Source organism: Candoia aspera, chromosome 2 (genome assembly GCF_035149785.1).
Source record: "Candoia aspera isolate rCanAsp1 chromosome 2, rCanAsp1.hap2, whole genome shotgun sequence".
Taxonomy (NCBI): Eukaryota; Metazoa; Chordata; class Lepidosauria; order Squamata; family Boidae; genus Candoia; species Candoia aspera.
Window position 1 is genome coordinate 265,114,366 of NC_086154.1, and position 27,974 is coordinate 265,142,339.

Sequence of the window (27,974 nt, forward strand, 5' to 3'; positions counted from 1 at the left end):
AGTACAACCAGAGATATGTCGGTATACCATCGGAAGATGAGACCCCCAGGTCGGAAGATGGTCAAAATGCTACTGGGGAGGAACAGAGGATGAGTCCAACTAGCCCCAGACGTGATGACACAGCTAGCTTAAAGCCGAAAGGACGGCTAGCGGCCGATGGTGCTGGTGGTGAGCGGCGAATCCGATGTTCTAAGGATCAACACACCATTGGAACCCGGAATGTAAGATCTATGAGCCAGGGCAAAATGGATGTGGTTATTGGTGAGATGTCAAGATTAAAGATAGACATTTTGGGCGTCAGTGAACTGAAATGGACTGGAATGGGCCACTTCACATCAGATGACCACCAGATCTACTACTGTGGACAAGAGGACCACAGAAGAAATGGAGTAGCCTTCCTAATTAATAGTAAAGTGGCTAAAGCAGTGCTTGGATACAATCCAAAAAACGATAGAATGATCTCAATTCTAATTCAGGGCAAGCCATCTAACATCACGGTGATCCAAATATACGCCCCCACCACAGATGCTGAAGAAGCTGAAGTAGAGCAGTTCTGTGAGGATCTGCAGCACCTACTGGACAACATGCCTAAAAGAGATGTTATGTTCATCTCAGGAGACTGGAAGGCTAAGGTGGGCAGTCAAATGACACCTGGAATTACAGGTAAGCATGGCCTGGGAGAACAAAACGAAGCAGGACATAGACTGATAGAATGTTGCCAAGACAACTCACTCTGCATAACAAACACTCTCTTCCAACAACCTAAGAGACGGCTTTATACATGGACTTCACCAGACGGACAACACCGAAATCAGATTGACTACATCCTTTGCAGCCAAAGGTGGCGGACATCTGTACAGTCGGTTAAAACAAGACCCGGAGCTGACTGTAGTTCAGATCACGAACTTCTTCTTGCACAATTTAGGATCAGACTAAAGAGATTAGGGAAGACCCACAGATCAGCTAGATATGAGCTCACTAATATTCCTAAGGAATATGCAGTGGAGGTGAAGAATAGATTTAAGGGACTGGACTTAGTAGATAGGGTCCCGGAAGAACTATGGATAGAAGTTCGCAACATTGTTCAGGAGGCGGCAACAAAATACATCCCAAAGAAAGAGAAAACCAAGAAGGCAAAATGGCTGTCTGCTGAGACACTAGAAGTAGCCCAAGAAAGAAGGAAAGCAAAAGGCAACAGTGATGGGGGAGATACGCCCAATTAAATGCAAAATTCCAGAGGTTAGCCAGAAGAGATAAGGAATTATTTTTAAACAAGCAATGCGCGGAAGTGGAAGAAGACAATAGAATAGGAAGGACAAGAGACCTCTTCCAGAAAATTAGAAATATCGGAGGTAAATTCCAGGCAAAAATGGGTATGATCAAAAACAAAGATGGCAAGGACCTAACAGAAGAAGAGGAGATCAAGAAAAGGTGGCAAGAATATACGGAAGACCTGTGTAGGAAGGATAACAATATCGGGGATAGCTCTGACGGTGTGGTCAGTGAGCTAGAGCCAGACATCCTGAAGAGTGAGGTTGAATGGGCCTTAAGAAGCATTGCTAATAACAAGGCAGCAGGAGACGATGGTATCCCAGCTCAATTGTTCAAAATCTTGCAAGATGATGCTGTCAAGGTGATGCATGCCATATGCCAGCAAATTTGGAAAACACAAGAATGGCCATCAGATTGGAAAAAATCAACTTCTGTCCCCATACGAAAAAAGGGAAACACTAAAGAATGTTCAAACTATCAAACAGTGGGACTCATTTCACATGCCAGTAAGGTGATGCTCAAGATCCTGCAAGGTAGACTTCAGCAATTCATGGAGTGAGAATTGCCGGATGTACAAGCTGGGTTTCGAAAAGGCAGAGGAACTAGGGACCAAATTGCCAATATCCGCTGGATAATGGAAAAAGCCAGGGAGTTTCAGAAAAACATCTATTTCTGTTTTATTGACTATTCTAAAGCCTTTGACTGTGTGGACCATAACAAATTGTGGCAAGTTCTTAGCGGTATGGGGATACCAAGTCGTCTTGTCTGCCTCCTGAGGAATCTGTATAACGACCAAGTAGCAACAGTAAGAACAGACCACGGAACAACAGACTGGTTTAAGATTGGGAAAGGAGTACGGCAGGGCTGTATCCTCTCACCCTACCTATTCAACTTGTACTCAGAACACATCATGCGACATGCTGGGCTTGAGGAATCCGAGGCTGGAGTTAAAATCTCTGGAAGAAACATTAACAATCTCAGATATGCAGATGATACCACTTTGATGGCTGAAAGCGAAGAGGAACTGAGGAGCCTCATGACGAAGGTGAAAGAAGAAAGTGCAAAAGCTGGCTTGCAGCTAAACCTCAAAAAAACCAAGATTATGGTAACCAGCTTGATTGATAACTGGCAAATAGAGTGAGAAAATGTAGAAGCAGTGAAAGACTTTGTATTTCTAGGCACAAAGTTTACTGCAAACGCTGACTGCAGCCAGGAAATCAGAAGACATTTAATCCTTGGGAGAAGAGCAATGACCAATCTCGATAAAATAGTTAAGAGCAGAGGCATCACACTGACAACAAAAGTCCGCATAGTTAAAGCAATGGTGTTCCCCGTAGTAACATATGGCTGCGAGAGCTGGACCATAAGGAAGGCTGAGAGAAGGAAGATGGATGCTCTGGAACTGTGGTGCTGGAGGAAAACTCTGAGAGTGCCTTGGACTGCAAGAAGATCAAACCAGTCCATCCTCCAGGAAATAAAGCCGGACTGCTCACTTGAGGGAATGATGTTAAAGGCAAAACTGAAATACTTTGGCCACATAATGAGAAGACAGGACACCCTGGAGAAGATGCTGATGCTGGGGAGAGTGGAGGGCAAAAGGAAGAGGGGCCGACCAAGGGCAAGATGGATAGATGATATTCTAGAGCTGATGGACCCGTCCTTGGGGGAGCTGGGGGTGGCGACAACCGACAGGAAGCTCTGGCGTGGGCTGGTCCCCAAACAACAACAAAACGATGGGTGATTACTTTAAGGTTGTAAATTTATTTATTTATTTGTTCATTTTTATCCCGCCTTTATTGTTTTTATAAATAACTCAAGGCGGCGAACTTACCAAATACTCCTTCCTCCTCCTACTTTCCCCACAACAACAACCCTGTGAGGCGAGTTGGGCTGAGAGAGAGGGACTGGCCCAAGGTCACCCAGCCGGCTTCCATGCCTAAGGTGGGACTAGAACTCACAGACTCCTGGTTTCTAGCCCAGCACCTTAACCACTAGACCAAACTGGCTCTCCAGTTTGTACCGAACTTTCTTTTCTTGCATGGTGAAATGGTTAAAAAGTGGCATAAAGAAGGGCTTGTGCATTGCACTAATCTGTTACTCGTTTATCCCTGGTTTGTTTCTTTGTCCCAAACTGGGTTCATTCAGTAACCAGGGTAAACAAGTGGTAAAGTATGATTGTGCCCTGTGGTTTCTGCCCCATCCTTCCAGCATTGAGGGATGCAGTTCGGAAGCAGGAACAGCAGAGGGCCTTTTCCTACAAGGAACACTGTTCCTGCTCAGGTGGGCTGGCCATGACTATATGGTGGAGGGCCAGAAGGGGAAGACAAGTCATTTGCCATGGTGATGAATCAGCCAAATGAAGGAATGTGGCAGCTACTGCTGTTCTACTGCCATTGCCCCTCGTGGCGTGCATTCAGGGAGCATGTTCATGCTCAGGTGGGCTGACCTGTTTGGGAGTTTACACAATAATAAATCAAACTGTAGATCAAAGTAGATTGGATTTGTCCTGTCTGTTAAGTTATCAGAAGCTCTAACCAAGAGTAACCAGAGATGGTGTGCTATGTGGGTGCATCTCCTAGGTCTTTAATTGATGGGTGTGCTAGTGGTGTGAGCCCAGCCACGGAGTGCTAAGGCTAGCTGTTTTGGAAGAGGCCAGCCTTCTGCTCTGCCAGCTCAGTGATTGACAGGTACTGTATGTTGGGGTATCCTCTTTTCGCTTCTCCCCTGCAGCAGCTGGTGTGGGTGGCTGCACTGAGATATCGTGCTCACACTTATTCTTATACATGGTGTGTATAAGACTTATTCCAAACATGGTGTGTTGACCAAAATGTGGTGTCCTGGTTCACACACACTGCTAAGCCATAAACCATGGTTTTCAGTTGACAGTGACATGACTCATGGAACATGGGGGCAGGTCTTGGTGGGGGCAGGAAGCCCTGCTGAAATCCTCAGTTGGCCTACTTGTCTGGGGCATTAGTCTGCTGCTCCCAGGATAAGGAAATTTCTTAGAAATCTGTTGCATTTCAATTCTGGCCTGCTAAAAAAGCTTCTGGTGGGCTTCTGGGTGCGATTCAAGGTGCTGGTGACAACCTTGAAAGGCCTACATGGCATGGGGCCTGCCTACTCACAGGACCACTGAGGATTTCTGCCCATCCCACCAGATCTGACAGGGTGTGGGCACACTCCAGGTTCCCTCTCATAAACAGTGCCATCTTGCAGGACCCGGGGACATGCCCTCTCTGTCACAGCGCCTGCCCTAAGGAACCGCCTTCCCCCTGAGACTCAGATGGCCCCCATGCCCTTGACCTCTCAGAAGTCTGTTAAAACTTGGCTTTTCCCCCAAGCATTAGAGCCAGATTGCCAGAGGACCCCAATATAGGGGTGTGTTTATGGAATTGTTATGTGGTGCCTTGATTATTTACTTGTTCTTTGTACTGCAGTATTTAATGGGTTCTGGTTTTATATTGGTTTATACGTATTGTTCACTGCCCAGAGTTATGTACTTAAGACGAATGGCTATATACTGTACATTTTGTAAATAAATAAGTATTAAACTGGTTTGGTGGAGATTGTCGACAAGGATTGTCCCAAGTGGGCTTTGTGATGCCAAGAAAATAGTGAGTTCACATTTGTGAGCATCCCAAGGGATTTTTGTTGTGCCCTAAAGGAGGAAACTCATGAGTGTTTCTTGGCCAGAGCGAGAATTCAGATCAGCAGCAGAGGGACAAGTCTTGCAATGGAGAAGTACTACAGCCTGCTCCAAGGAGGTGGGGAATTAGGTGCCGCACAAGAATACAGCAACTTTGGAGGAGGAAGAGAAAAGAAAACAGGTTGCTTAGAGGTTTTAGTAAAGAAGATAATGAGAGGTGATTGCTTATGGGAGAAGTGTGTGAAATCAAAAACCAACCATAGTTCTCTTGGACCAGATCCGGTGAGCAAAAGACAAATCATCCAGCCTGAAGCCATCCTTCAAGGGCCAGAGAGAAGAACAAAAGGAGACCTCAAGATCTGCCTTAATTAAAAGCCACCTTCTACAGCCAGGATCAAGATGTTGACTGCTAGAACTTGCGGGCAGAGTAGAATTTCCAAGGAACGTTAGAGCCAATCCAGCAAGATTCTGCATGTGGTCAAGCCAGCCATGAGGGAGCATCTTTCTCCTTTTAATAGCTCTTGGATTTGGCTGTTGCACACAACTGATCTCATGTATTTCACTTGGTAGTTAGCATGTTTCCATAAGGCTTCAGTCTGGGGATAAAAGAATTATTAACACTGATGGAATAAGAGTTTAGCAATGCAGGACAATGCAGGCCGGCACCCCAAAGCCCTTGGCCTCCACTGCTGAACTCTTAATCACCACAAGCATCATCTAGTCTAATCCTCTGCAATGTACAGGAAACCCAATTAAGTCTTCTTTTGCTACAATGTCGGTCTTTACTCCCATTTATTTTGCTCATGAACTGACCAACAGAAACCCTAACCCTAACCCTTTCCTGCTTGCTTCTAGAGAAGTTGTGTTCCTGAAATATTGCAGAGGGTTATACATCACGCGTACCTGAATCAGCTAAAGAGGTTGGCCTGTTCTATGGAGCAGTTTATCTCAAAATGTGATCAAGCAATGGCTGCCTGAGTCAAACTATTCTCCCACGATCAGCCGGGTTTCTTGAATCTCAAACCCAAGCAGCTGAGGGACAGTGGCCAAGCAGGTGGATATGCTGTATTCACCCCAACAGTGGCCTTTGACCTGGTCAGTGTAACTGTGTTTTTCCAGCATGAACAGTAAGGAGCTGGTTCAGTGTGTTGTGCCTCTTCAGCCACAAGAGTAGCCACTAAGTCAGTCCAGAAGTCAGAACCAAACAAGCCAAAGATTAAGTCATGCTTCTGTTGAGCACACAAGAGACTGAAAGTCAGAGCCTGGACAGCTCTTAGTAGGGGGCAAAGGTCAGGGCACAAGGGTTACTGTTCATCTTCACTCCAGGATGGCTATAAATCTTGACTCTCCAGAATTACAACCCTGAGCTACTTACCCTACTTTGGGCACTTAGGTCTCCTCTCTGGAGAAGGCTCCAGCGCTGGGAAAGGTGGAAGGAAAGAGAAGAAGAGGACGCCCAGCAGCCGGGGGAGGGGCTCAGCTGCGGTGGGGATGGGGGCATGGTTGGGAGACCAAAAGGACCAGGATGGGGACAAATTGTCGTGGAGAACATCCATCTATGTGGTCGCTGAGAGTCGACAGTGACTTGATGGCAGATAACCCATCACTCTCAAGCATAGTATCCTCTCTTCGTTTGTAAGTGACCATTTTGCCAGCTTGCTTGTTTGTGACATCTGGCCTGCCAGCAGCACTGTCCTCACGAGCTTGGTGGCTGTATTGCTCTCCCTGGGTCTGAGTCCTGGGCAAGAGACCCAGGAGAGTTGTTCTGGTCCTCTGCTGCAGCTGGCTCTGGTGCTTCAGGAAGTTGGCAGGATTGCCTGATTGCCAGAGCTTGCTAACCAGGCTGGGCTGAGGCTTCGTATGTCTTCTCTTAGGTTAATCTGCGGGGTGCCCTTGGGCTTCTGTGAGCATCTCCGGGAGTGCTGGCGGCTTTGTTTTAAAACGCTTTCCTAATCATCCTGCCCTCGGCATTGTTTCTTCTGCTACATTTTGTGTGCATCCCCTTTGTGAGCTCTAAGCCACAGATCCGTGACTGCTTTTGCAGGGAGTCCCACCCCGGCCTGACAGCATCTGGGGGACTCATCTTTTCTGGCCTGGTGGGCTGCGCAGAACGAACTTCCCTTGCCATTTTGTGCTTACTCAGCAAGAGGAAGGTGGTCCAGAAATGTTTGTCTTTGCAGCCTTACAAGATTTTTCTCTGGTTTCTGTTTGCCAGGGGGGAGGGGGGGGGTTGTGCTGCGTGGTGTAGCGCTGCCATCACCCACCCACGTCTTCCCATGTAGGGAAGACAGGGCTTGTGTAACAGTCCAGCCTGGATGAGGCCTGCGTGTCCCGGTGGCCAGCCAGAGAGGAGCCGGACACCCCCTAAGCTGGTTTCCCCGGAAGGTGATTTTCTTGGCTGGCAGAGCAGCGCTGGCCAGTAGCAAATAGCAGGCCATCTGAGCCGTAGCTTGGAAGTGGACAGGAGAGCCGTGAAGGGTCCCTGTGGGCAGAGGGGCTCCTCCGAGGGCTGTGCGCTGGTGTGCTCGGAAGAGCCCTCCGGGGTGAGGTCTGGCCGAGCTGCCTGCGGGGGGTGGGGGGTAAACCAGGGCTCGGGATGTGCACGGCTGTTTATTTGCTTTGTTTGGAGCTTCTCACCGCCCTCCGGAGCTCTCAGGTGGTTTCTGAATCACAGCACCAGATACAGTCCGGATGGTGGCAAAAACAGATCCCCGGGGCTTCAGATAATCTAAAAGGGCAGTGGGCGGAGAAGGTGTCTCCTTGGAATAAGCCAGGACCACAGGAGAACTCAGACCCGGGGAGCCTCATTCCGTGTTGCGGTGGGGATGGGGGCGCCATAGGGCCTTCGGGCAAACGGGCTGGAAGGGGGGCATTGTAAAGCAGGGTCGACCCCCGATTCTCCTCTGGCCGAAGCAGTTTCCGGGCCCATTTCAGCAGCTAACGCCGGAAGAGTCTGGGTGGGAAAATAGATCCCCCCCCCCAATTATGCAATAGCAGCAATCGGCCCCAGCCCTCTCCTCAGAGGGTTGGAGAACGCAGCCAGGGGTGGCGCTGCTCTGCCAGCCCACTGGCCCCCTGCTTTCCGGAGGAGCGGAGCGTGCGCTGCCTTCGCTCGCTCACGCTGGCGCTGTCCGGTCCTGCCCTCGAAGGAACGGACGGACGGACGGACGGCTGATAAAGCGGAGGGAGTAATTCATTCCCGGGCGGGCGGGCGGAGCCGCTTCGGACAGCGAGCGGCGGCGGCGGCGGCAGCAGCCCCTGAGCACGGCGCTTGCTCTCGGCTCCAAGTCCGGCAGCGCCGAAGAGAGCGTGAAGTTCACAGCTGCTCTGCGAGCCGCCCGGGGGCATCCTGCGTCCGTCCGCAGTGGACCGCTGCGCCTTTCCCTCTGAAGGATCCGGTGGGGGGGGGCTCTCCTTGCTTGGCTGGGGCTGGGGGCAGCTGTGCCTCCCCGGGCACGCCCTCAGCGTGGCCCTTCCGGCGGTCTGGGCGCGGCGGGGGAGCCCGGCTCCAGATGGGCCGGGTTGTGCTTCGCCCGTGCTGCCGGCAGACGCCTTTCCGCTTTTTCTTTGATTTCCTGCGTTTTCTCCGGGGTTTTCGCGCATCAGCCTTGAAGGTGAGTCCGGACGGCTCAGGCGGGAAAGGGGGACGGATCTCCGGCCAGTCGGAGTTCTGGAGGAGCGGCGTGGTGGGGCTCCCGGGTGGGGAGAGGGCGCGTGGCGCGTCTGCGGGAGCTCCACCCGGTGCCCGGAGCCGGGTCCGTCTTCGGAGAGAAGCTGCTCCTCCGACCCCCCTCCCCCCCCAGATCGGTTTCCGCGTTTTCCCAGCTGGAGCTGAGCGCCTGGAAAGCTCAGTGTGGAGAGCGTTCGTTTATTTTTACTCTTTGGCTTACTTATATGCATATGGATTTGGTTTATTTGTATTTATTTATATTCATGTGTTTTTGGTTCAGATGAGCATTTTTAAAGGGATGCTGTTTGGGAGTCAGTCAAACTGTTTTGCCCAAGAACAACTTCCGCAGATTAAACATAGGCGCTCCAAACCCGCAAAACCAAAATGCAAATATTTCGGCCACTGGCCCGTTCTTTGGGGCTCAGGAGTCTTTGCTGGTGCTCGCGCTGCATCCCAAAGGGGCTGTTGGTGACCCTGCCCCCTTGCCTCAAGCAGAGAGCTTCTGGGGCGGGAGGGCCCCCTGGGCGTCTCGCCTGAAGCCGCTTGAGAGTGACCTGGGTGAGCGGGCAGGGCCCCAGGAGGAGGCTGGGGACACGCCACCCTGGAGGACAGTGACTGCAGGAGAGAAGAGGGGTTTGGTCTCGGCCTGGCTCTTCTCTCCCACCAGTTGCAGCTGGCCCATAGTTTGCCTCAACGAGGAAAATGCGTCTTTGAAAGGAGCGGCTGTGCCTGCGCATGGCGGTGCATGTTGCTTTTAGGACCTCTGGCTGCTAGCAAAGGCCAGCCCACCGCCACACAGACAGCAGAGGGGTCATTTCCACGTTCCCCAGCTCTCCCAGCTCTCAGTCCAAATCTCCCTCCTCCCAGCAAGCTTTGGCGTAGCATGGCCTCCTGAGCTTTCGGCTCCTGGGGTCAGAAGTTAGAGGCCTGGCAGCCTGGCAGGCTGTTCTGTGCCCAAGGCTTCAAGGGGCATCCGAAGTTGGCCATTGGCTTTTAAAAGGTAGCATTAACGCCCTCGTCCAAGCCATCCTTTGAAACTACCGGCTCCCTTGGTGAGGAGCCCTTCAAGGGGGCATTGAGAGCTGCTGGAGGAGGTCGCTCAGCTGCTGTCATGGGCAGAGAAGATCTTGGGAGAACTGATGCCTGCTGCTGCCCCAGCCCTGCTGGCCTTCCTGAGGGAGGGCGGGTTGGGTCATCTGATGGGTCATCAAGGCTGGGAGCAGTTGAGAGCTGAGGGACCCAAAGGGTTTGATCATAGATGCTGGCGGTGTGTTTAAGCATACTACAGGCCTAACCAGGTCTTTGCACAACATGCTAAGCTCGGGGTGGGGGGGTGCTAGCATGTTATGGGAGCCCAGCCTGATTTGTTCATAGTTTGGGATACTATCTTGAACCCCGGAAAGAGATCAGTTCAGACACTAGGTTATCACTGGCTTGCTTTTTGCATTTCGGGTATGGTGGCAACTCAGTCTACTTGTTTAGTTTGGGGTTCATTGGGCTGTGCAAAGCCAGGAAATCAGTGAGCCAGAGCTGAGCAGGTGAGAGTCCAGCCTTTGGGTGTCAGATTGGGGGCCCCCTCCTGTGGCCGCTCATCCTCCCGGCTGCCTGTTTTGTTGGGTGCTTTTGCCATCGCTGCCCTGCTCTCCCTCACCGTGGGACCACAGCAACTATTGTCCCCAGCCAGCCCAGTTGCCAGAGATGGCGGAGGGGGTCAGCTGGGGAAGGTTGAGGAGCCAGCAGGTCTACTGCAGATTGGTTTTGTTCCCTCGAATCCCCCTGGTGCTGGGGAAGTTCCGCAGGGTCCGAAGCTGTGCCGGCTGGGCTCTGGGCGGGCTGCTGCTGCGTCTCTGCGTGTCCTTGTTCGCATTCCTCACGCTTCCCCATCGTTCTGCAATCAAGATTAAGTCTCCTTCTGCTGTAAATATTTTGACTGGAGCTAGTGTTCCTTCGGAGCTGAATTCTCTCTTCTTTCTTGAGTATAAAACACATTCTTTTCAATAATTTATCCCAGGTGAGAATTCTCAGTCTCATCTCTCTCGGGACAGGCAGGCTGATTTTGTCAGCCTCGTATGCCGACTGGGCTGCCTGCTCATTTGCAGACCTTGCTTGGGAAGATAAGGGGTTTCAGGAAGAAGCCACCAGGGTGGAAAGGGTCACACCAAGCCTCCTTGGCCTGCGGGAGTGGCGTCTGCGCGTGGGGATCGGGAGGCCTTTGCCAGCCTCTGGAAATGACCGAGCCGAGTGGCTGCACCCCCCAGGCACCTTTCCTTGGAAAGTGCCCTGTCCTTAGGAGCTGTGAGAAAAGTGTCGTGCAAGCGTCAGTGCTGCAGCCCGTTGAGAAGGGCTACCATGGCAACCTCCCTTCGGCATTCATTAGCACAGCCTTCCCTGAACGGGTGGCCTCCAGTGGCCGCACTGGCCGGGGATGACGGGCATGGGCACCCAGGGCTTCCTGAGGGTCCCTTGTGTGGTAGCCTTGCAGCTACAAGTGAAAAAAGACTCCCTCCTTTGGGGGAGGTGGGCGGCAACAAAATTTGAATAAGGAATAAATAAAAAAGACAGCCTCACTGTGTTTGACCGAGGCCCAGGGGCAGCCGGCTACCTCCAGGAAACTTGGAGCAGGGCTGAAGAGGGGAAGAATCTCCCAAGTGACCACAGCAGGCTTGAACCTTGGGATAAATCCCAGAGAATGAAGTTCAGCGGTGACAAGGTTAAGCTCCTGCCCCTGGGGAGGAAATGTCAAACGCATACGCTGGAAGGCTTTGCTTGGTGGCATTGGAGGGAGAAGGATTTAGGACGGCTAGGGGACCCCCAGCTTGGTTGCAGCAGCTAGGAGGACCAGAGCAATCTTGGGATGAACGAGCAGAGATAGTATGTCTGGATCACGGAGGTGGTAGTTCCATTGTCCCCTAAGCTGCTCATACTACACGTGGAGTGCTGTGTCCATCGGGACATGGAGGAGAGTGAGCTGGATGATAAAGGCTTGGAAATCAAATCTTCAGAGGAAGCATTAAGGGAGCTTGGCATGTTTAGTTGACCAAGGAGGAAACCAAGTGGGACTTTAGAAATGTCCTAAAGGCTGCCACAGGCAAGCAGGTGTAGAACTGATCTCTGCCTAAATCAAGAACAGCACAGGGACTGTTGTTTGAAATTAAAATAAAGGGGATTCAGACAGAATATTAGGAGGAATTTCTGGATAGGAAGCTGTGAAGCGGTTGGAAAGTGTCCCTGGAGCAGTAGTGGCCTCCCCTTGCTGGAGGTTTCCAGAGAGGGGCTGATGGCCGTCTCTCAGGGACGACTTAATGGACTCCTGTGCAGAGCAGTCGCTGAACTAGGTGACTTTGGAGGTCCCGCAACTCATATCTGCTACGGCTGCATGAAAGAAGGGAGCCCTCCCCCACAGCTTTTTTCCTTAGCAGCTGCAGGCCAAATGCTACCTCAGACTTCTGCTATGGGGAATTGCAGCAGAGAGCAGGTAAAAGGGCTGTCATGTCCCTCGTCGTCCTACTGTGGAGGTGCTGTTGGCATCCCCTGGCAATTGGTAGGATGGATTTTTAAAATGTCCACTCTCCGTTTCCCAAGTTGCCTAGTGTGCTTGATTGGCCAGAACGAGATCTGTCTGGAATGCAGTTGAGAAGGTCTGCACTTGCGGCTCCAGAGGAGCTGGAAAGAGGAAAGCCCCTGTTGGCCACCTGCTCCCACAATTGTGGTCTCCCACAAAAGTTCTTTTTTTTTTTTTTTGGTCCTTTGGTCAAAATTATGCTGTTTTTCTGTTAAAATTTCAGTGGCTCCAAAGTGTTGGGCAGAGAGCCTAAAGCTAGCGGCCCTTAGAATTCCAGGCCAGAAAGGTGTGCTTGGCGCCTTGGCCAAGTGCCTGTCCTCCCAGGGTCCCCCTCAGTCGGTCTCCCACCATGTGCCTGCAAATCCCTCCTGGCAATGTGTGGTCTCCCTGGTTAGCTGGGGCAGCCTCACGATGCTGCTGCTGCTGCTTGGGTAGCTGGCCTGCAAGCCTTGGTGGGCAGCTGCCCTGAGGCCTCTTTCTCGGCAAGCCTTGAGTGCCAGCAGCACTTGGGGAGCGGGCTGTTTCGGGGGTGCTCAGCCATCCTCACTGCTTGAGCACATGACTGCCCGTTCAGGAAGTGCTCCCCCCTCCCCATGTCCCTGTGCTGGAGCTTCGGGTCATTCAGGGCAGATTTGGGCTGCGCCTAAAGGCCCTGCTGGCCGCCCGTGTTTCCTGCTGGGCCATGCCAAGGAATGGGCCACGCAAGGTCAGCTGCTTTGGATCTCCGACTCAGCACCAGTCCCTTAGAGACAGGTCATGTTTGGGCCATTGGAAATGTGTTGCTCTTGGCTGAAAGGGCAGAAATGGAACAGGGCACTGTCCCTCTCCGTAATGAGCGTGCGAGAGAGAGATTGTGGGCCAGGCTTGCTGTCTTTGGGAAAGCTGTCACTCCTGGCACGTTCTGCACAGTCCAGCAGCACGGGGACAGTGCTTTCTGTTTCAAGAAAGCTCCCTCCCACTCTGGAAAAGCATTTTGAGTAAGATTTGCTCCATCCTTTAAGCACATTATCAAACCAAAGGAAAGGCAGGCTGTAAAGCTGACAGCAGTCCAATATGATAGTGGGAGCTACAATATGATAGAAAATGCAAAAGAAGTCCAGACATTTGTGTGATGAACAAACATGCAGAAAATATGACTGGATTACTTGAAAGTCCTATTGAAAGCAAAAAAACCACCCTCTATGTATTGGCAAATGCAGATTAGTAATCCCTCCATGCTGCAAATCGTATGGTTGGATTATTCTCTTGGGCGCCTTTTCTCATGCAAAAAGAGTGACGTTCCACAATTCTCAGTGAGTTCCAAATAGGATACAGCCAAGAAGAGTTCATCTGCTCCAATCCTGGGCATGACATCATCATCATCATCATCATCATTGATATTTCAATTTATATAGCTGCCCATCTCACATACGTGACTCTCGGCGGCTTACGATAAAATAGATGGAATACAGACTATAAAAATAAAACCCCTAGCAGCCAAGCATCATCCCAACAACTGTCAGCACTGCCCCCCCCCATGCCTAATAGGTGGCTGTGTGGACTCTTGTTTGAGCATCTCCAGTGAAACAGAGTTTGCTGCCTTCCAAGGCAGTCTGGTCCATCGTTGAACAGCTCTTAATGTTAGGAGACGCTTGCTGGTATTCAACTGAAATCTGCTTTCTTACCATTTAAACCTCTTGTTCCTTGTTTTCTGAGTGATTCTGCTCTGTCTTCACATGACAGCCCTTCAGATACTTGAAGACAGCTATCGCATCTTCTTGCAGTCTTCTCCAGGCTGGACAAACTAAGCACATCCAACCTTTTCTCCTAAGTTTTTTCCTTTCAAATCCCTTTTTGTCTTGTTTGCCCTCCTAAACACATTCCAGCTTCTTAATTTCCTTCTTAAAATGTGACACTCAAAATTGAACACCGTATTCTGTTGTGGCCTGATCAGTGCAGACTAGAGAGAAATGATGACTTATCTTGATTTTGACAATATTTTTTTGTTACTTCCGTTGATACATTCAAGGATTGTATTTGACTTTTTTACTAATACTGTTGACTCACATTCAGCATTTCATCCACCAAGACAGCCAGATCCTTTTCATATGTACTGCTGACTAAAGTGGTTTTCCCCATTCTGTGCTTATGGCTTCAATTTCTCTTACCCAAATGTAGAACTTTGTATTTATCTCTGTTGAAATTCATCTTGCTGGTTTCAGCCCACTGTTCCAGCTTGTCGGGATTGTCCTGAATCTTGAGTTACTCTTCTCTTCTCACCTTCACCCATCGTGTCGTTCACAAATTTGCAAATCATATTTTCTGCCCCCTCATCAAAGTCATTTATCAGTCTGTTGGCCACAGAGAGCCCAAAATGGAGCCCTGCTGAACACCACCCAACATTCCTCTTTGGCTTGATGCAAAGTTATGGGTACCATGGTTTAGCCAGTTCTGTATCCATTTAATGGTAGCATTAAATGCCATCTAGCATCTAGCCCTCATTTTGTTATCTTTTTTACTAGGACCTCATGGGAGGCCTTGCTGATGTCCACCACATTCCCTGGTCAACTAAACGTGGTTAAAAAAAAAGATCTTGATAAACCACGCTGATTTCTGCCAAGCAGTTTCTCAAACAATGACTTTTCAGCTGAGTCCAATGAAGAACAGAACTCTGAAATTATTCCAGCTAGTAGCCAAGGATGAAATAAGTGCCCGTTAATAGTTCTGAAAGTGTGAAAAATGAAATCCACCTTTCCCTGCAGGCAGCCATAATTTATGGCTCATAGAGGATGACCCTGCCAAAGAAAATGGCTTAGGGGCAGATGGATTTGCTTAAAATAATGTGAAGGAGTAAAAAATAAGATGACATTTAAAAATATAAATTCCCTTGGAATGAAAATTCATCTTTAGCACATTTATCTTCCCTCATGCTCAAAAGAATCCTAAACCATCTACCTAGATATTGTTCCTTCTGTACATCATATTGAAACAAGTTCAGATGTATTGGTAGGGAAAGCTTTCTAGAAATTGATATGCTAGGATAAACAAGCAAGCAAACAAAAAGAATCAGAACAGTCTGAAACCCAGCACTTAAACATGGCAGAATGATTACAAAGGTCAATGGCATCAAATAAGGTATATCCCAATGCATCAGTGAAACTCTTGGGTAAATGAAATACTGATAGGGATGGATGTTTCTGGCTTATCTATAAAACATGAAGCATCACCTGCAAACATACTGTAAGTATGTTATATTCTTCCTCGTCTACTACAAAATCTTTGACAGCTTGGGAATTTCTGGCTGAATCCCAGCAGAAGCTGAAAGTCGAGAAGCAAAGGAGGGCACCCCTTTGTGAGGCGAGGAGGCAGCACTGGGTCTGGGGGCTGCTCCCAAAAGCCATGTGCAGCCCACAAAGGACCCCGGAAACTTCCAGGTTTTTTTGCCAAATTGTAATTTATAGTTTGGTTAAAGAAGAAAATGGATAAAGACCTGACTGAAGAATTAGCTATTAGCTCTACTTAATTTTATGTAGTAGTTCCAGGCCCCGGCCCCATCTCCCAGCCACCCTATAGGAGCGTGGCCCCCGGCACGCCTGGCAAAGGCTTGGGGCGAAGAAGTGCTGCTCACCTGGCAAGGGCAATGGAGCCGTGTTACAGATAGAGAAGAAGGGTGCAGGATCTACCAGCACACTTGAAGGCCAAGATAGCCAGAGGACATGCAGGCGGCAGCAGAAAGTATGGAGGGGTCTGGATGAAGACCCTGACCGCTGACCTTCCTGGGGTGTGTGCCCCGTCCCTGAAAAGACTTTGTCTCACTAGCAACCCATTATTTACTTTATTTACTGACATTTCTACTATGTGCTGCTCCAGCAAAAAGTGCCTCTGAGCAACACCTGGCCCCGAGATACAGCAAACAGACCACAGCAGACTGGAGATGGGGGACCAGGTGCCCTTTGGGGAGTGAAGGGGGGTAGAGTTTCGGAGACAAGCCCTGGCAGGCTTGGCCTCTCGGTCCCAAGTATTGGTTGGGCTGCAGCACAGAACTCATGGCAGATGGATGAAGAAATCTTGGAAATTTTCTCCAAGACTAAATGTGCATTATCAAAACCCTCCGTAATCTTCCCCGTGTATCACTTGCTGCTTCCTTTTCTCTGTTGCCCTCCCAGAAGGCTGGCCCTGGCACACTGGTGAGGCCGTATAGTCACGGTGCGGTAGGTAAAAGTCTACCTGGCAGCCACCTGGTTCTCAGGGTGCCTATGAGGCATGAAGGGCTTTCCTTCGCATCAGTGGTGGGCAGGTGACCTGCTGGAGAATTGACGTTTGCCTGAAAAACCCTCCAGGATGTGACAACTCCTACCGCTGGAGGACGCACCTGCTGTAATGATTGCCTATTCTAGAACACCATCAGACTCATGAGCAGGATCACAAAGATATCTGATTTATTAAAGAATAGTATGCAGGATCACAAAGAAAGCTGAGAATGAAAAAAGTGCGCCAAATGCAAACTAAAAACCCTCGGTACAAATGAGATCCCTCCCCCCGTAGAATCTTCCCAAGCTCACAATCCCAGGTGCTCCTAACGGCTTCTGATGGTCCGCGGGAAAAGTCCTTGAGCAGAGCACATAACCCAAACACATTCCATTGAAATGAACATAGATACAGAGCTTGGCACAAGGTTTCACAGCAGCTCCCTCCCAAACAGAAACGCGCATCAGCGCCATGGCATGTGAAACATTACGATGTACAGTGCACATTGAAACAGTGAACATGACATACTGCCCCCCCCCAAAAGAAAGAAAACACTAAGCGGCAGGCTTCAAAGGGTAAGCCAAGTGGAAACGGTTAACTAAATCAGGAGCATTAACGTGGCGAGCAGGCACCCATTCAGGATGAGGAAAGTGTTTCCAGCAGATCAGGTACTGGAGGGTGCCTCGAAGCTTGCGAGAATAAACAACCTCCTTGACTTCAAAGTGCTGTTGGCCGTCAATCATGATCAGAGCAGGAGGAGGAGGTTGGGGATGCCAGCGGGAAGAGTGGTGGACAGGCTTGAGCAGGCTGCAATGGAAAACAGGGTGCAAGCGTTTCAAATTGTGAGGCAGGTCCAACTTAACAGTAACTGGATTGATAAGACCAACAATAGGGAAAGGACCAATGAACTTGGGAGCAAGCTTTTTCAAGGGCTGTGGGGACTTGATGAATTTGGTAGATAGATATACTTGATCCCCAATTTTGAAATTGTGTTGCAAAGAACGACGTTTATCGGCTTGAAACTTGTAAGCAGCCTGGGCATCAGCCAAAGCCTGTTGAATCACCGGCCAGGAATCAGCAAGCTTAACAGCCCAGTCAGAGGCAGAACAGGATTGGGGAGGGGATTGTGGCAGCTCAGGGATGGGAACAAAGTCGTGACCAGAAACCACACGAAAAGGGGTTTGCCCGGTACTTTGATGGACAGCATTGTTGTAAGCCACTTCAGCAAAAGGCAGCAAGTCCACCCAATTGTCCTGATGGTAGTTAATGTATGTTCAAGGGCAGAGTTCAAAATCTCAGTAGATCCGTCAGTCTCAGGATGGGACGACGTGGACAGCGCCTGTTTGGTGCCAATCAATTTTAAAAATGATTTCCAAAACTGGGAAGTAAACTGTGTCCCGCGGTCGCTGACCAAATGGGAGGGGCTACCGTGGAGGTGGTAGATGTGGATGAGAAATAGGGCCAATTGCGGGGCCGACGGGATGGACGCACATGGAATGAAATGGGCTTGTTTGGAGAAAAAATCTTTTACTGCCCAAATGACAGTTTTCTTCTGACTGGGAGGCAAGTCTACAATGAAATCCATAGAAATCTCGTCCCAGGGGCGGGATGGACTGGCCACTGGCTGTAAAAGCCCCTGTGGTTTCCCCCCTTTTCGTTTTGACATGGCACAAACAGGACAGGAAGCAACATAGTCCTTTACATCACGCCTTAAAGTTGGCCACCAAAATTGACGGTGAACCAAATGCAAGGTTTTGACAAAACCAAAGTGTCCAACAAGTTTATCATCATGGGAACGCTGCAAAACATCAGCTCTTAAAGTTTCAGGCACATAAAGGCGGTGTTCCACCCACGCCAGACCATTTGTAAAAGAAACATTGTCTCTATTAGCTAGCAACCAAGTGTCAGATTTCAGTGCCTGGAGAAAGTACTTCTGTATCTGACAAGGAACTTGCACTTTCCGCTTCCCAGACTGGGCTGGGGGTGGGGATGCCTGCGCATGGGTCTGGCTCCGAGTGACAGCAACTAAGCCCAGATGTGGTTCAGTGAGAACAGTCCCAACCACATCTGCTACTTGGTCAAGGTCCTGAGGTAAACGTGACAAAGCATCGGCCAGAAAGTTTTTCTTCCCCGGAATAAATTTTAACTGGAAGTTAAAGCGACTGAAAAATTGAGTTCAGCGAATTTGTTTAGGACTGAGACGCCAGGGGGTGCAGAGGGCTTCCAAATTCCTGTGATCGGTCCAAACCTCGAAAGGGCATTTAGCGCCTTCCAGGAGGTGATGCCAGGCATCCAAAGTGGATTTTACAGCAAAAGCCTCCTTTTCCCAAACATGCCACCGGCGTTCAGTTTCAGAAAATTTTCTGTACAAATAAGCGCAGGGTTTTAAGTGATTTTCAGAATCTCTCTGTAACAATATAGCCCCAACTGAGGAGTCAGAAGCATCAACTTGGACCACAAAGGGGCGTTCAGGATCGGGGTGCTGTAGAATAGGCTCAGCAGTAAAGAGGGTTTTTAACTTCTCAAATGCTGCCTGGCATTCAGGCGTCCAATTCAGCACTGCCCCAGGGTTTTTTACTTTGCGTGTCTCCCCCAAGCCCTTGGTACAGAGTAAATCAGTGAGGGGCAAAGCAATCTCAGCGAACCCCTGGATAAATTGGCGATAGTAATTACTGAACCCGAGGAAACTTTGCAATTGCCTCTGGGTGCGGGGATGTTCCCAACTTAAAATCGCCTGAATGTTTTCAGGGTCCATTTCAATGCCCTTGTCAGACACCCTATAGCCTAGATAGTCAAGTTGGGTCTTGTGAAACTCACATTTGGAAAGCTTGGCATAAAGCTTGGCATCTCTAAGCTTGCTTAACACCTGTTTGAGGAGGCGTTCGTGTTCCTCCTCGGTTTCAGTGTAAATGAGAACATCGTCTAAATAAACCAGGACTCCTTTAAACAAATGATCATGTAATACTTCATTAATCAATTGCATGAAGACTCTAGGCGCCCCTGCCAACCCAAAAGGGAGGACTTTGTACTGAAATGAACCCAGTGGACAATTAAAAGCGGTTTTCCACTCATCTCCAACTCTTATGCGGATGCGGAAATAGGCTTCATGAAGATCGAGCTTGGAGAAAATCTTGCCCTTAGACAAGTGAGCTAATATGTCCTTCATGAGCGGCAGAGGGTACTTGTTGGAAATTGAGATGGAATTTAACCCCCGATAGTCCATACAGAGTCGAAGCGTGCCATCTTTCTTTTCCCGGAATAGCACAGGGGCCCCAACTGGGGAATTTGCAGGTTCAATAAACCCCCTTGACAGATTTTTGTCAATAAAGTCCTGCAACACTGCTAGCTCCTTCTGAGTCATTGGATAAATTTTCAGCTTGGGCAATTGAGCGTTGGGAACCAACTCTATTGCACAGTTTTCCGATGGGGAGGTAGCTGATCTGCTTCCATTTCCTCAAAGATGTCTGCAAAGTCTTGGTATTGATCAGGCAAGCCTTCTAAACGTGCCAAACTAAGGCGCAGCGTGGCAATTGCAGCCCTTCCAACCCCCGCACTTGAAGCTCTCTCCGCGGTAGGGACTTGGTAAAACCCATCCTTAAAAGTCAGAGTTCTGTGTTCCCAATTTATATGTGGGCTTCGATAGGTCAACCAGGGAATCCCCAGAATTACCAAGGGGTTGCCAACAGGTGCCACTACAAATTTTAAAGTCTCACGGTGGCTGCCCATTTGCATTGTGACAGTTCCAGTGAAATGGGTTGCTGCCCCCCCACCCCGGCGTTGAACCATCTAACTGTGTGAAGATCAAAGGCTGCTGGAGGGGGAAGCTAGGCAGGTCCAAAGCAGCAACCAGATCAGGGTGAATCAGACACCTGGAACACCAGAGTCAACTAAAGCCCAGACCTCTGTAGTCTTTGTGCGGGAGGCCAATTTCACTTTTACTGCTAAAGTGGGACTCACCATAGCATCCTCGCGCCCATCCTCCCCCACCTGCCCGCAGGCGCTCTTCATGGCAGGTGGCTGGCGTTTCCCGCCAGCTCCTTAGAGTTGTCTTCAGCCTCTCCCGAGAAGTAGAGTACTTCCTCAGCGTCGGCTGCCCACTTGGCTGCTGTCATCCGCCGCGAGGGGGGCGGCGATTTGGCCGGCAGCTTGCCCACTCGATCTCCAGCCTTGGCTTTTGGGTAATCAGCTGCTCGATGCCCTTCCTTTCCACATCGTAGACACTGACCCCTCGCATAGCGCCGATCTCTCTCCTCTTCCCAGGCTCTATAGCCTGGCCGGGCAGCAGTTGCGGCACTTCTGGGGCCCCTCATGGTGACTGGTGGTTTTTCAGGTCGTCTGGTTTGCATGAAAGTGTGCTGGGCGTGCTCAGCCTTGCCGGCCAGACAGATCCATTCATACAATGACTCTGGATCATCTCTACATAACGCCCATCGTAGGATGTCCCGGTTGAATCCCTCTTTAAACCGTTCTATTAAGGTTGACTCAGACCAGTCAGGGATTTTCCCCGCTAAAGCCTTAAACTCCAGGGCGTAATCAGCTACAGACAGCTGGCCCTGGGTAAGATCCTTCAGCGCCTTCTTAGCTCTTGCCCTGGCCAGAGGATCCTCAAAATGCAGCTTTAATGCCCCCGTAAAGTCCTCGAAATACTCAAGTTCAGGGGAGTCAGCCTCACTTAATTGAACATACCAGTCAGCCGTTCAACCCTTCAACTTGGTGGCAATGGTAGTTACGTTAGCCTCTTCGAAAGGGAAGTATGCTCCAAACTGCCTCATGTAACTTTTGGCATTGATTAGAAAGAAAGATAACTTGGTTGGATCCCCATCAAACTTAACAGAGAAGTCTTTCACCCCCACTCCTGTTGGAGCAGAACCAGCGGCTGCTTGAGTGGTAGTTGTTGCTCTGCGGGGTGGAGATTCATCCCGGAGCTGTCTCCGGCCCTGCTCCACCAGTGGTCCGGGTGGGAGGATGGGGGATGGTTGTGTGAAGCTGGGACCTCCGTCGTGCCTCCCCTGCCCCCTCATTGATAGAGACAGGTTTCTTAATATGTACTCCATCGATTCTATTTTGGCCTCCACCACTCTTAGCCTTTCAGAGGTTTGAGATTCCTCCCTCCCTCGCGTGTTAGGCTGTCCCTCCGTTGACATCGTGATAAATTCTACATCTGGGGTCAGTGGGAACCAATGCAGTTCTCCCATTGCATCCCAGGTGATCAACTCTGCGGGCGATTTGCTGGGTGCCGGTTGCTCTGGTTCTCCCCCATCGTTAGATTCCTCCACCTCAGGGCTGGAACTCGAATCTGAAGGTTCGGGGGGGAGACTCAGTTCTCCGCTCCTGACCGTCGACTCGGGCATCAAGCTAGCCGGCTCCTCAAGTCCCCCGGTCATGAGCTTGGACTCGGCCATCGTTAACTATTTTCCCTCACAAGAAACTAATCCTGGTAGGAGCTAATGGTACAACTTTGGTGATTCTCAGCTTTATGAAATGATTGCCTATTCTAGAACACCATCAGACTCATGAGCAGGATCACAAAGATATCTGATTTATTAAAGAATAGTATGCAGGATCACAGAGAAAGCTGAGAATGATGAAAGCATGCCAAATGCAAACTAAAAACCCTCGGTGCAAATGAGATCCCTCCCCCCATAGAATCTTCCCAGGCTCACAATCCCAGGTGCTCCTAACGGCTTCTGATGGTCCGCGGGAAAAGTCCTTGAGCAGAGCACATAACCCAAACAAATTCCATTGAAATGAACATAGATACAGAGCTTGGCACAAGGTTTCACAGCAGCTCCCTCCCAACAGAAACGTGCGTCAGCACCATGGGATGTGAAACGTTACGATGTACAGTGCACATTGAAACAGTGAACATGACACCTGCACAGTGCCTTGCTGTGGACAAGGAACGGCCTTGTGGGGCTTGCCTGATCAGAAAATAGTGTGTCATTCAGGCTGGAGGATCAGCTCACCTGTGGAGCAGCTGCCGAGGCTGGATGAAGGCAATAGCTTTTCTGTTGGCTGGGCTGGGATCAGCTTAGGCACCAGCCTTCCTTGGAAAGGGTTGTTTGGATCTCTCCAGTCTGGTTTCAGGCTGAGATTTGGGGCAGAAGTGATCTGGGGGTCACTTGGGGACCTGCCTAGGTGGGGGTGGGGGCCACCCTGCTGCTTTTACTTTTGGTCAGTGGCTGTTTGGCCAATCACAGACTTGGGAGAACTCCCAGTTCTGTTGGGATGAATGTTCCTCAGAGATGGTGAAGAGGAGCTCCTTTGTAAATCTATTTGGCCCTTCTGTTTTTCACATGGATAGGAAGGCTTGGGGAGGTGGTCACACAGGCTCATGTCATTAAGTTGATCCCATTTGTCTCTGTTTCCCAACTGGTGTCAAGGAGTCAGTTGTTCCCTGGAAATAGTTTGAATGTATGCACATGAGTTGAAGTTCGGTCCTAACAAAGATCTGAAGATCTCTCTGAAGAAGCAGACTGGCAGTTTTGGGGTTCTTTTAGTGTATTGGTTTGAGAAAGTCAGGTGGCTACTCTTGACCAATCTGATGTCCTCTTATTACAATCTGGAATGTTCAGAGGCTCAAGCTAATGCAAAGGCAATGACCAAATTCACGTCTAGAATATGCGTTTTGTTGACTACAGTAGGTGATATTCATCTTCTATCAGTTGCGCAAGCTAGCAGTTGTCTTGCTCATGGTGACTCATACCTTAGTCACCTTCCATTTGGATTACTGTAGCATGCTGTACATGGGGCTGCCCTTGAAGAGCAGTCAGAAACTACAGCTGGCCCAGAATGCAGTGGCGTGGGCAATTTTTAGCACTGCTTGCTACAGCCATATAACGCTGCTGCTCCACGAACTGCACTGGCTCCCAGTAGGCTTCCCAGTATGAGTCAAGGTGTTGGTTGTTGCCTATAGAGCCTTGCATGGGCTTCTCTGTGGCAGCACCTGCCCAGTGGAACAGCCCCTCCCCCGCACGCGCTATGGATGCTAGATCCTGTTTCCCTGCTGTTTCCCCTGGTTTGGGCTAGGAGTTGGGCTGGCCCTGTGGTTGATGATGTGGTTTTATAACTGCAGGGTATCATTTACCTTGGGTATCGTGGGTTATTGTTTTCAGTGGTTGGGTTTTTAGTCTGTGTATGCCACCCAGGGGACGCGGTGGCGCTGTGGGTTAAACCGCTGAGCTGCTGAGCTTGCCGATCGGAAGGTCGGCGGTTCGAATCCACGTGACGGGGTGAGCTCCCGTTGCTAGTCCCAGCTCCTGCCAACCTAGCAGTTTGAAAACATGCAAATGTGAGTAGATTAATAGGTACCGCTTCGGTGGGCAGGTAACGGCTTTCCGTTCAGTCACGCCAGCCACATGACCATGGAAGTGTCTACGGACAAACGCCGGCTCTTCGGCTTTGAAACGGAAGTGAGCACCGCCCCTTAGAGTCGGACACGACTGGACTTAATGTCAAGGGAAACCTTTACCTTTACCTATGCCACCCAGAGTCACTGCTGTGAGATGCCTGGCCATGTGAATTATTTAAATAAAAAAAAATTAATTTCTGGACATAGATCAAGGGACTCCATGTCTTACTGTCAGAAATACATAGTACTACTACTGGAGGTACTAGTGTCTTCCTAGTACCCCAATGCCCTGTATGCATTACCGTTTCTGTGACTTTCATTTTCTTTTTCTATCTCTATTTTGTTGTTGTGAACCCTAGTAAGTCAGCTGCCTTGAGTTATTCTGGTGATTGAGGCGGTACGCCGTACACGTGGATCAGTCCATCAGTCAAGGAGCTTGTTCTTGGGAAGAAACTCAGAACGACCTGAGACCAGGAGACGGCCTCTTCCACTTTTAGAATGCTATAGTAGCAGACCTGCTTTGGAGGTCCTTCTAGAGCCCAACAGCCAAAATTCCCTTGCATTTGCTCTTTGATGTTTGAATATTTTGACTGTTTCCAGTTGGAAATCATCTGAACTTACAAAGTCTATGTTGTTTGAAAAGCAAAGAAATGCATATATCCAGATCCAGATCCATATATATTGGCATATATATTTATACATATTGTGCAGGGTTTAGTTAGGGCTGTGCAGAACATCCAGATTAGAACTTGCCTATTTCTGTGCCAACAGGAGTTGGTCCAGCAAAGACATCTATCTTAGGATTTATGTGATGCCCCCACGTGCTCATCGGCAGATCCTTGGCCTTAAGGAGCCCCAGTCCATATTTGAGGTGGGGGGAAAGAGCAAAGGGAAGGGAAGAAGATGGAGGCCTGAAATGGAAGCACATGCATTTGGCTGGCATGTGCGGACTTTATTTGGCAAGCAAGGAAGATTAAGTGGTTTTGTAGGCTCCTTTGGACTTCCTGTCAGTTGGTTAGCAAGTGACCCAAAAGGATAAAGAGGAGTCTTCTGAATGGTGAAACTGGAGGCTCTCCTGATGACTTGGGGTGCATGTAAAGCCTCCTACAGCCACCATCCTTGAAGGAGAAATGGCAATACCCAACGCAAACTTCTGACAGATGATGGTCAGAATAGGGTATCGGAGAAGGATAAACACAGACAAAACTGGTGCTTGGAGTTCACTTTTGACCCCCAAACCCCAGCCTTGGTAGTGAAATTTTTCCTTTAGAGATGGGCAAAGGAGGAGGGGGCATCACGTTTCACCGCCACTTACTTACTGCAGGACAAGCGTTCGGCAAAAGCGAACAGCACTTTTATACCAGGATGCTTGCAAAACAAGATTTGTTTGAATACATGGGTGTAATTGGGTTGATCTCATGGCCAAAGTGATTGAGTGCACCTGTGTGGTGTGTGTGTGTATGTGTGTGACTTCTCTTCCCTGACCAGCATCCAATGTTTCTGTCCCCTTTCTTGACAGCAGCATTCTGGGATGTGTGAAGCCCTGCCTGAGAGTGCTGCCTGCACAGGCAGGGAGGGACTCGGCCCTCAGCTGCTTTGTAACATTATGAGAGAGAGAGCATACTGGGCTGGCCTTTGATTATGCCCATTAGCAAGGGCATCCACGGGGCAGAAGAGAGAATTGTGTTTGTATTGGAGAACTCTGCTGTGAAACTCTTCCTAGCTGGGCAGCTGCCCCCGAAGCTGGTACACCAGCTATTCGGGGAGGAGGAGATGAAGAAGCTTCTCCCAGCCGCTCCCCGGGAGCTTTCCCTGCGCCGGCAGCATCACCCCCTGCTTCCCTTGATGGAAACAGAAGCAGCCACATTTGCCTGGGAGTGCCAGGGGGATGCCACACGCATGAACTTTTCTGCCAGCCAGGAGGAGAACTGTGGGTCCAGGGAGGCAGGTGAAGATGAGGCCGAGGAAGCCCAGCTGCCCCCGGATGGGTTTGCCCAGGTCTCGGACACATCTGCTCAGAGGAGGGAGCCCGACCCCCTGGCCGCAGAGGACCCCGGTGAGCGGTGCAAGAGCCCCACAGTGCCAAGCATCGGGGCAGGGCGGAGGCAAGCTGCCGAGGAGCCTGTTCTCCTGAGCGAGCCTTCCTGCCCTGCCAGGCCCAGGGACCATTCTGCCGACGTTATTGATTACATCGTGGAAGAGCTGCAAGGGATAAGCCGCATTCAGACGGAAATCGCTGAACTGCAGCAGCACCTCGCCTTGGTCAAAGGGTCGGTAGAGGAAGTGTCCAGCTGCGTTGACTCTGTCTTGAGTGAGATTGAGGGCCTGCAGAGCGCCGGCAGAATGCCAACAGTGCCGAGAGGCACAGAGCCCTTCCTTGGAGCCCCCACCAAGGAGCCGGCCTTGTATTTCTATGGCACCCCTGAGCGGGAGGGGGAGAATGCAGAGGAGACTGTCCGTAGCTTCCTGTCGGAGTATCATTGTTTCAACGGCATTCAGCGCAGCAAGAACATCAAGGAGGCTTATAGATCTGGAGCATCAATGGGGCTTCCACTCACACCTCACCCTGCTGTTGTGAAACCTGCTACTGCTGAACACCAAGATGTCATTCTCCAGAAGTCCATCCTCTTGCAGAATGCAGGAATAACCCTTGCTGAGCAGAATGGCCAAATGAATCTTGGCGGACAGCTGGGTGTATTGCCATCCTCTGGCCTGAGACCACACCGCTGGGACTTTCTGAACCCTCGGGGAGGAGGAGGAAGGAGTGGAGACGGACGGCTCCAAAAGGACCCTCGCCAGGTTCAGCATGAAAAGCGAAGCCACGAGAATCAGCGTGTAGGCGAGAGTGCTAGCTTGCAACAAAAGTCCACATTAGCTAAGAAGAGCAACTTAATTTCTGAACTTGAGGAAAAGGTGGGGAGAGTGGTACAAATCATCAGCAGTACTGAGCAGACTTTACATAAAAACCACTCTCCCACCTGTGTCTCAGAAGCACCCCACAAGCTGCTGGAAATCTCTGTATCAGAAAAACATGTTGGGAAGTCCTGGCCTTTGGGAGAATTCTTAAATCTCAGAGGCCTGGAGCCCGCGCCAGATGAAGGGCGAGGGCACGGCTTAGAGGCTGAGAAAGTGGCTAAGGACGCCGACACCGCCTCCTCTCCCATAGTGGAGGGCAAAGCAGGAGGACAGACTCCAGGGGGAAGTGAAACTGACTGTGACGGCACCACTCTTGAGTTCCTCAGCCCTGAGCAAGTAAATCTCAAGGGGGAGGCACCCCCCATGGGAGTGATCATGCCAGGCTGTGACAGAGCCCTGCACAAGTTATCTGAGAGCAGCGAAACCCTCAAGGACATGATCGAGATTGATCTGGATGAACAAGATCCCACTGGTCAGGTCTTCAGAGATGTCTTGGAAAATTCCCAGTACTTTCTAGAGCATTCTCAGGATAACATTGACCTGGTGGACATGAGGTTCTATACCAATAAACTGGGGAAAGCACTCAGTCACTTCAGGTCTGCCCTGCAGGTGGTCTTCCACAAGCTGGAGGCAGGTGACTCTGGGGCTGCCCCTGGGAGTGACCACAGCTTCCCCACAGCAAGCGAGCCAGCGTCAGACGTGCGCACCAGCACAGAGACCTTTGCCGAGAGCCCCCCCAGCCTGTCTTCCGAGAGCCAAGCGAATACTGCCCTGAGCAGCGACAGTGTGGGCCTCCCGCAAAGCACCCCCCAGAGCGCTTCCCCACCTGTGGACGAGGCTCCTGACCCAGCTGTGGCACCCCCCTCTGATTCCGGGAGCTGTGTGGATCAGCCCCTCACCACTGAGCGTTCCCAGCAAGACCCCAATTCTGGCCCTGCGGAGCCCAGCGGGCATAGACCCGTGAGCCTTGAGAAGGTGTGTGCGGAGACCATTTACTTGAGCAAATGCATCAACAACTTCAAAAACGTCCTAAGGGAGAAAAGACAAATGCGCCGAAGGTTTTTGAAGGAGCTGGCCCAGGAGGCGAGTTGGACCTCTGCCGAGGAGATTCCTGCAGGTACGCAGCACCCTTTGAAATTCCCTTGTGAATGCTCCCCTCCTCTTGCCAGAGTGCTTGCCATCTGTGGCCAGGAGAGGCGTCTTGACCATTGGTAAGCGAGAGCAGAAGCCGGGTGGTTGCCTTCCATCACCAAAGCAACTTTGGACCCATGCAAAAAGCCATCTTGTAGAGTGAGTGCAGACCAGGAAGCTGCTGCTTTATGGCTGG

General features: G+C 50.3%; 1 protein-coding gene across 4 annotated transcripts in view; it reads left to right on the forward strand.

The window, feature by feature from the left end:
- UNC13B (unc-13 homolog B) overlaps positions 1–27,974 on the forward strand; it is a 174,302-nt gene that overhangs the window by 74,566 nt on the left and 71,762 nt on the right. For 2 of the 4 annotated variants that reach the window (XM_063295917.1, XM_063295919.1), the window contains exon 1: positions 25,204–27,764. The exons of 1 other annotated variant lie outside the window; for it this stretch is intronic. In XM_063295917.1, coding sequence (XP_063151987.1) covers positions 25,373–27,764 — 2,392 coding nt within the window. In that variant the 5' untranslated portion in view covers positions 25,204–25,372. Of the gene's footprint in view, positions 1–25,203; positions 27,765–27,974 lie in introns of those variants that run through there. One more of the 4 variants, XM_063295921.1, reaches the window with a different exon arrangement.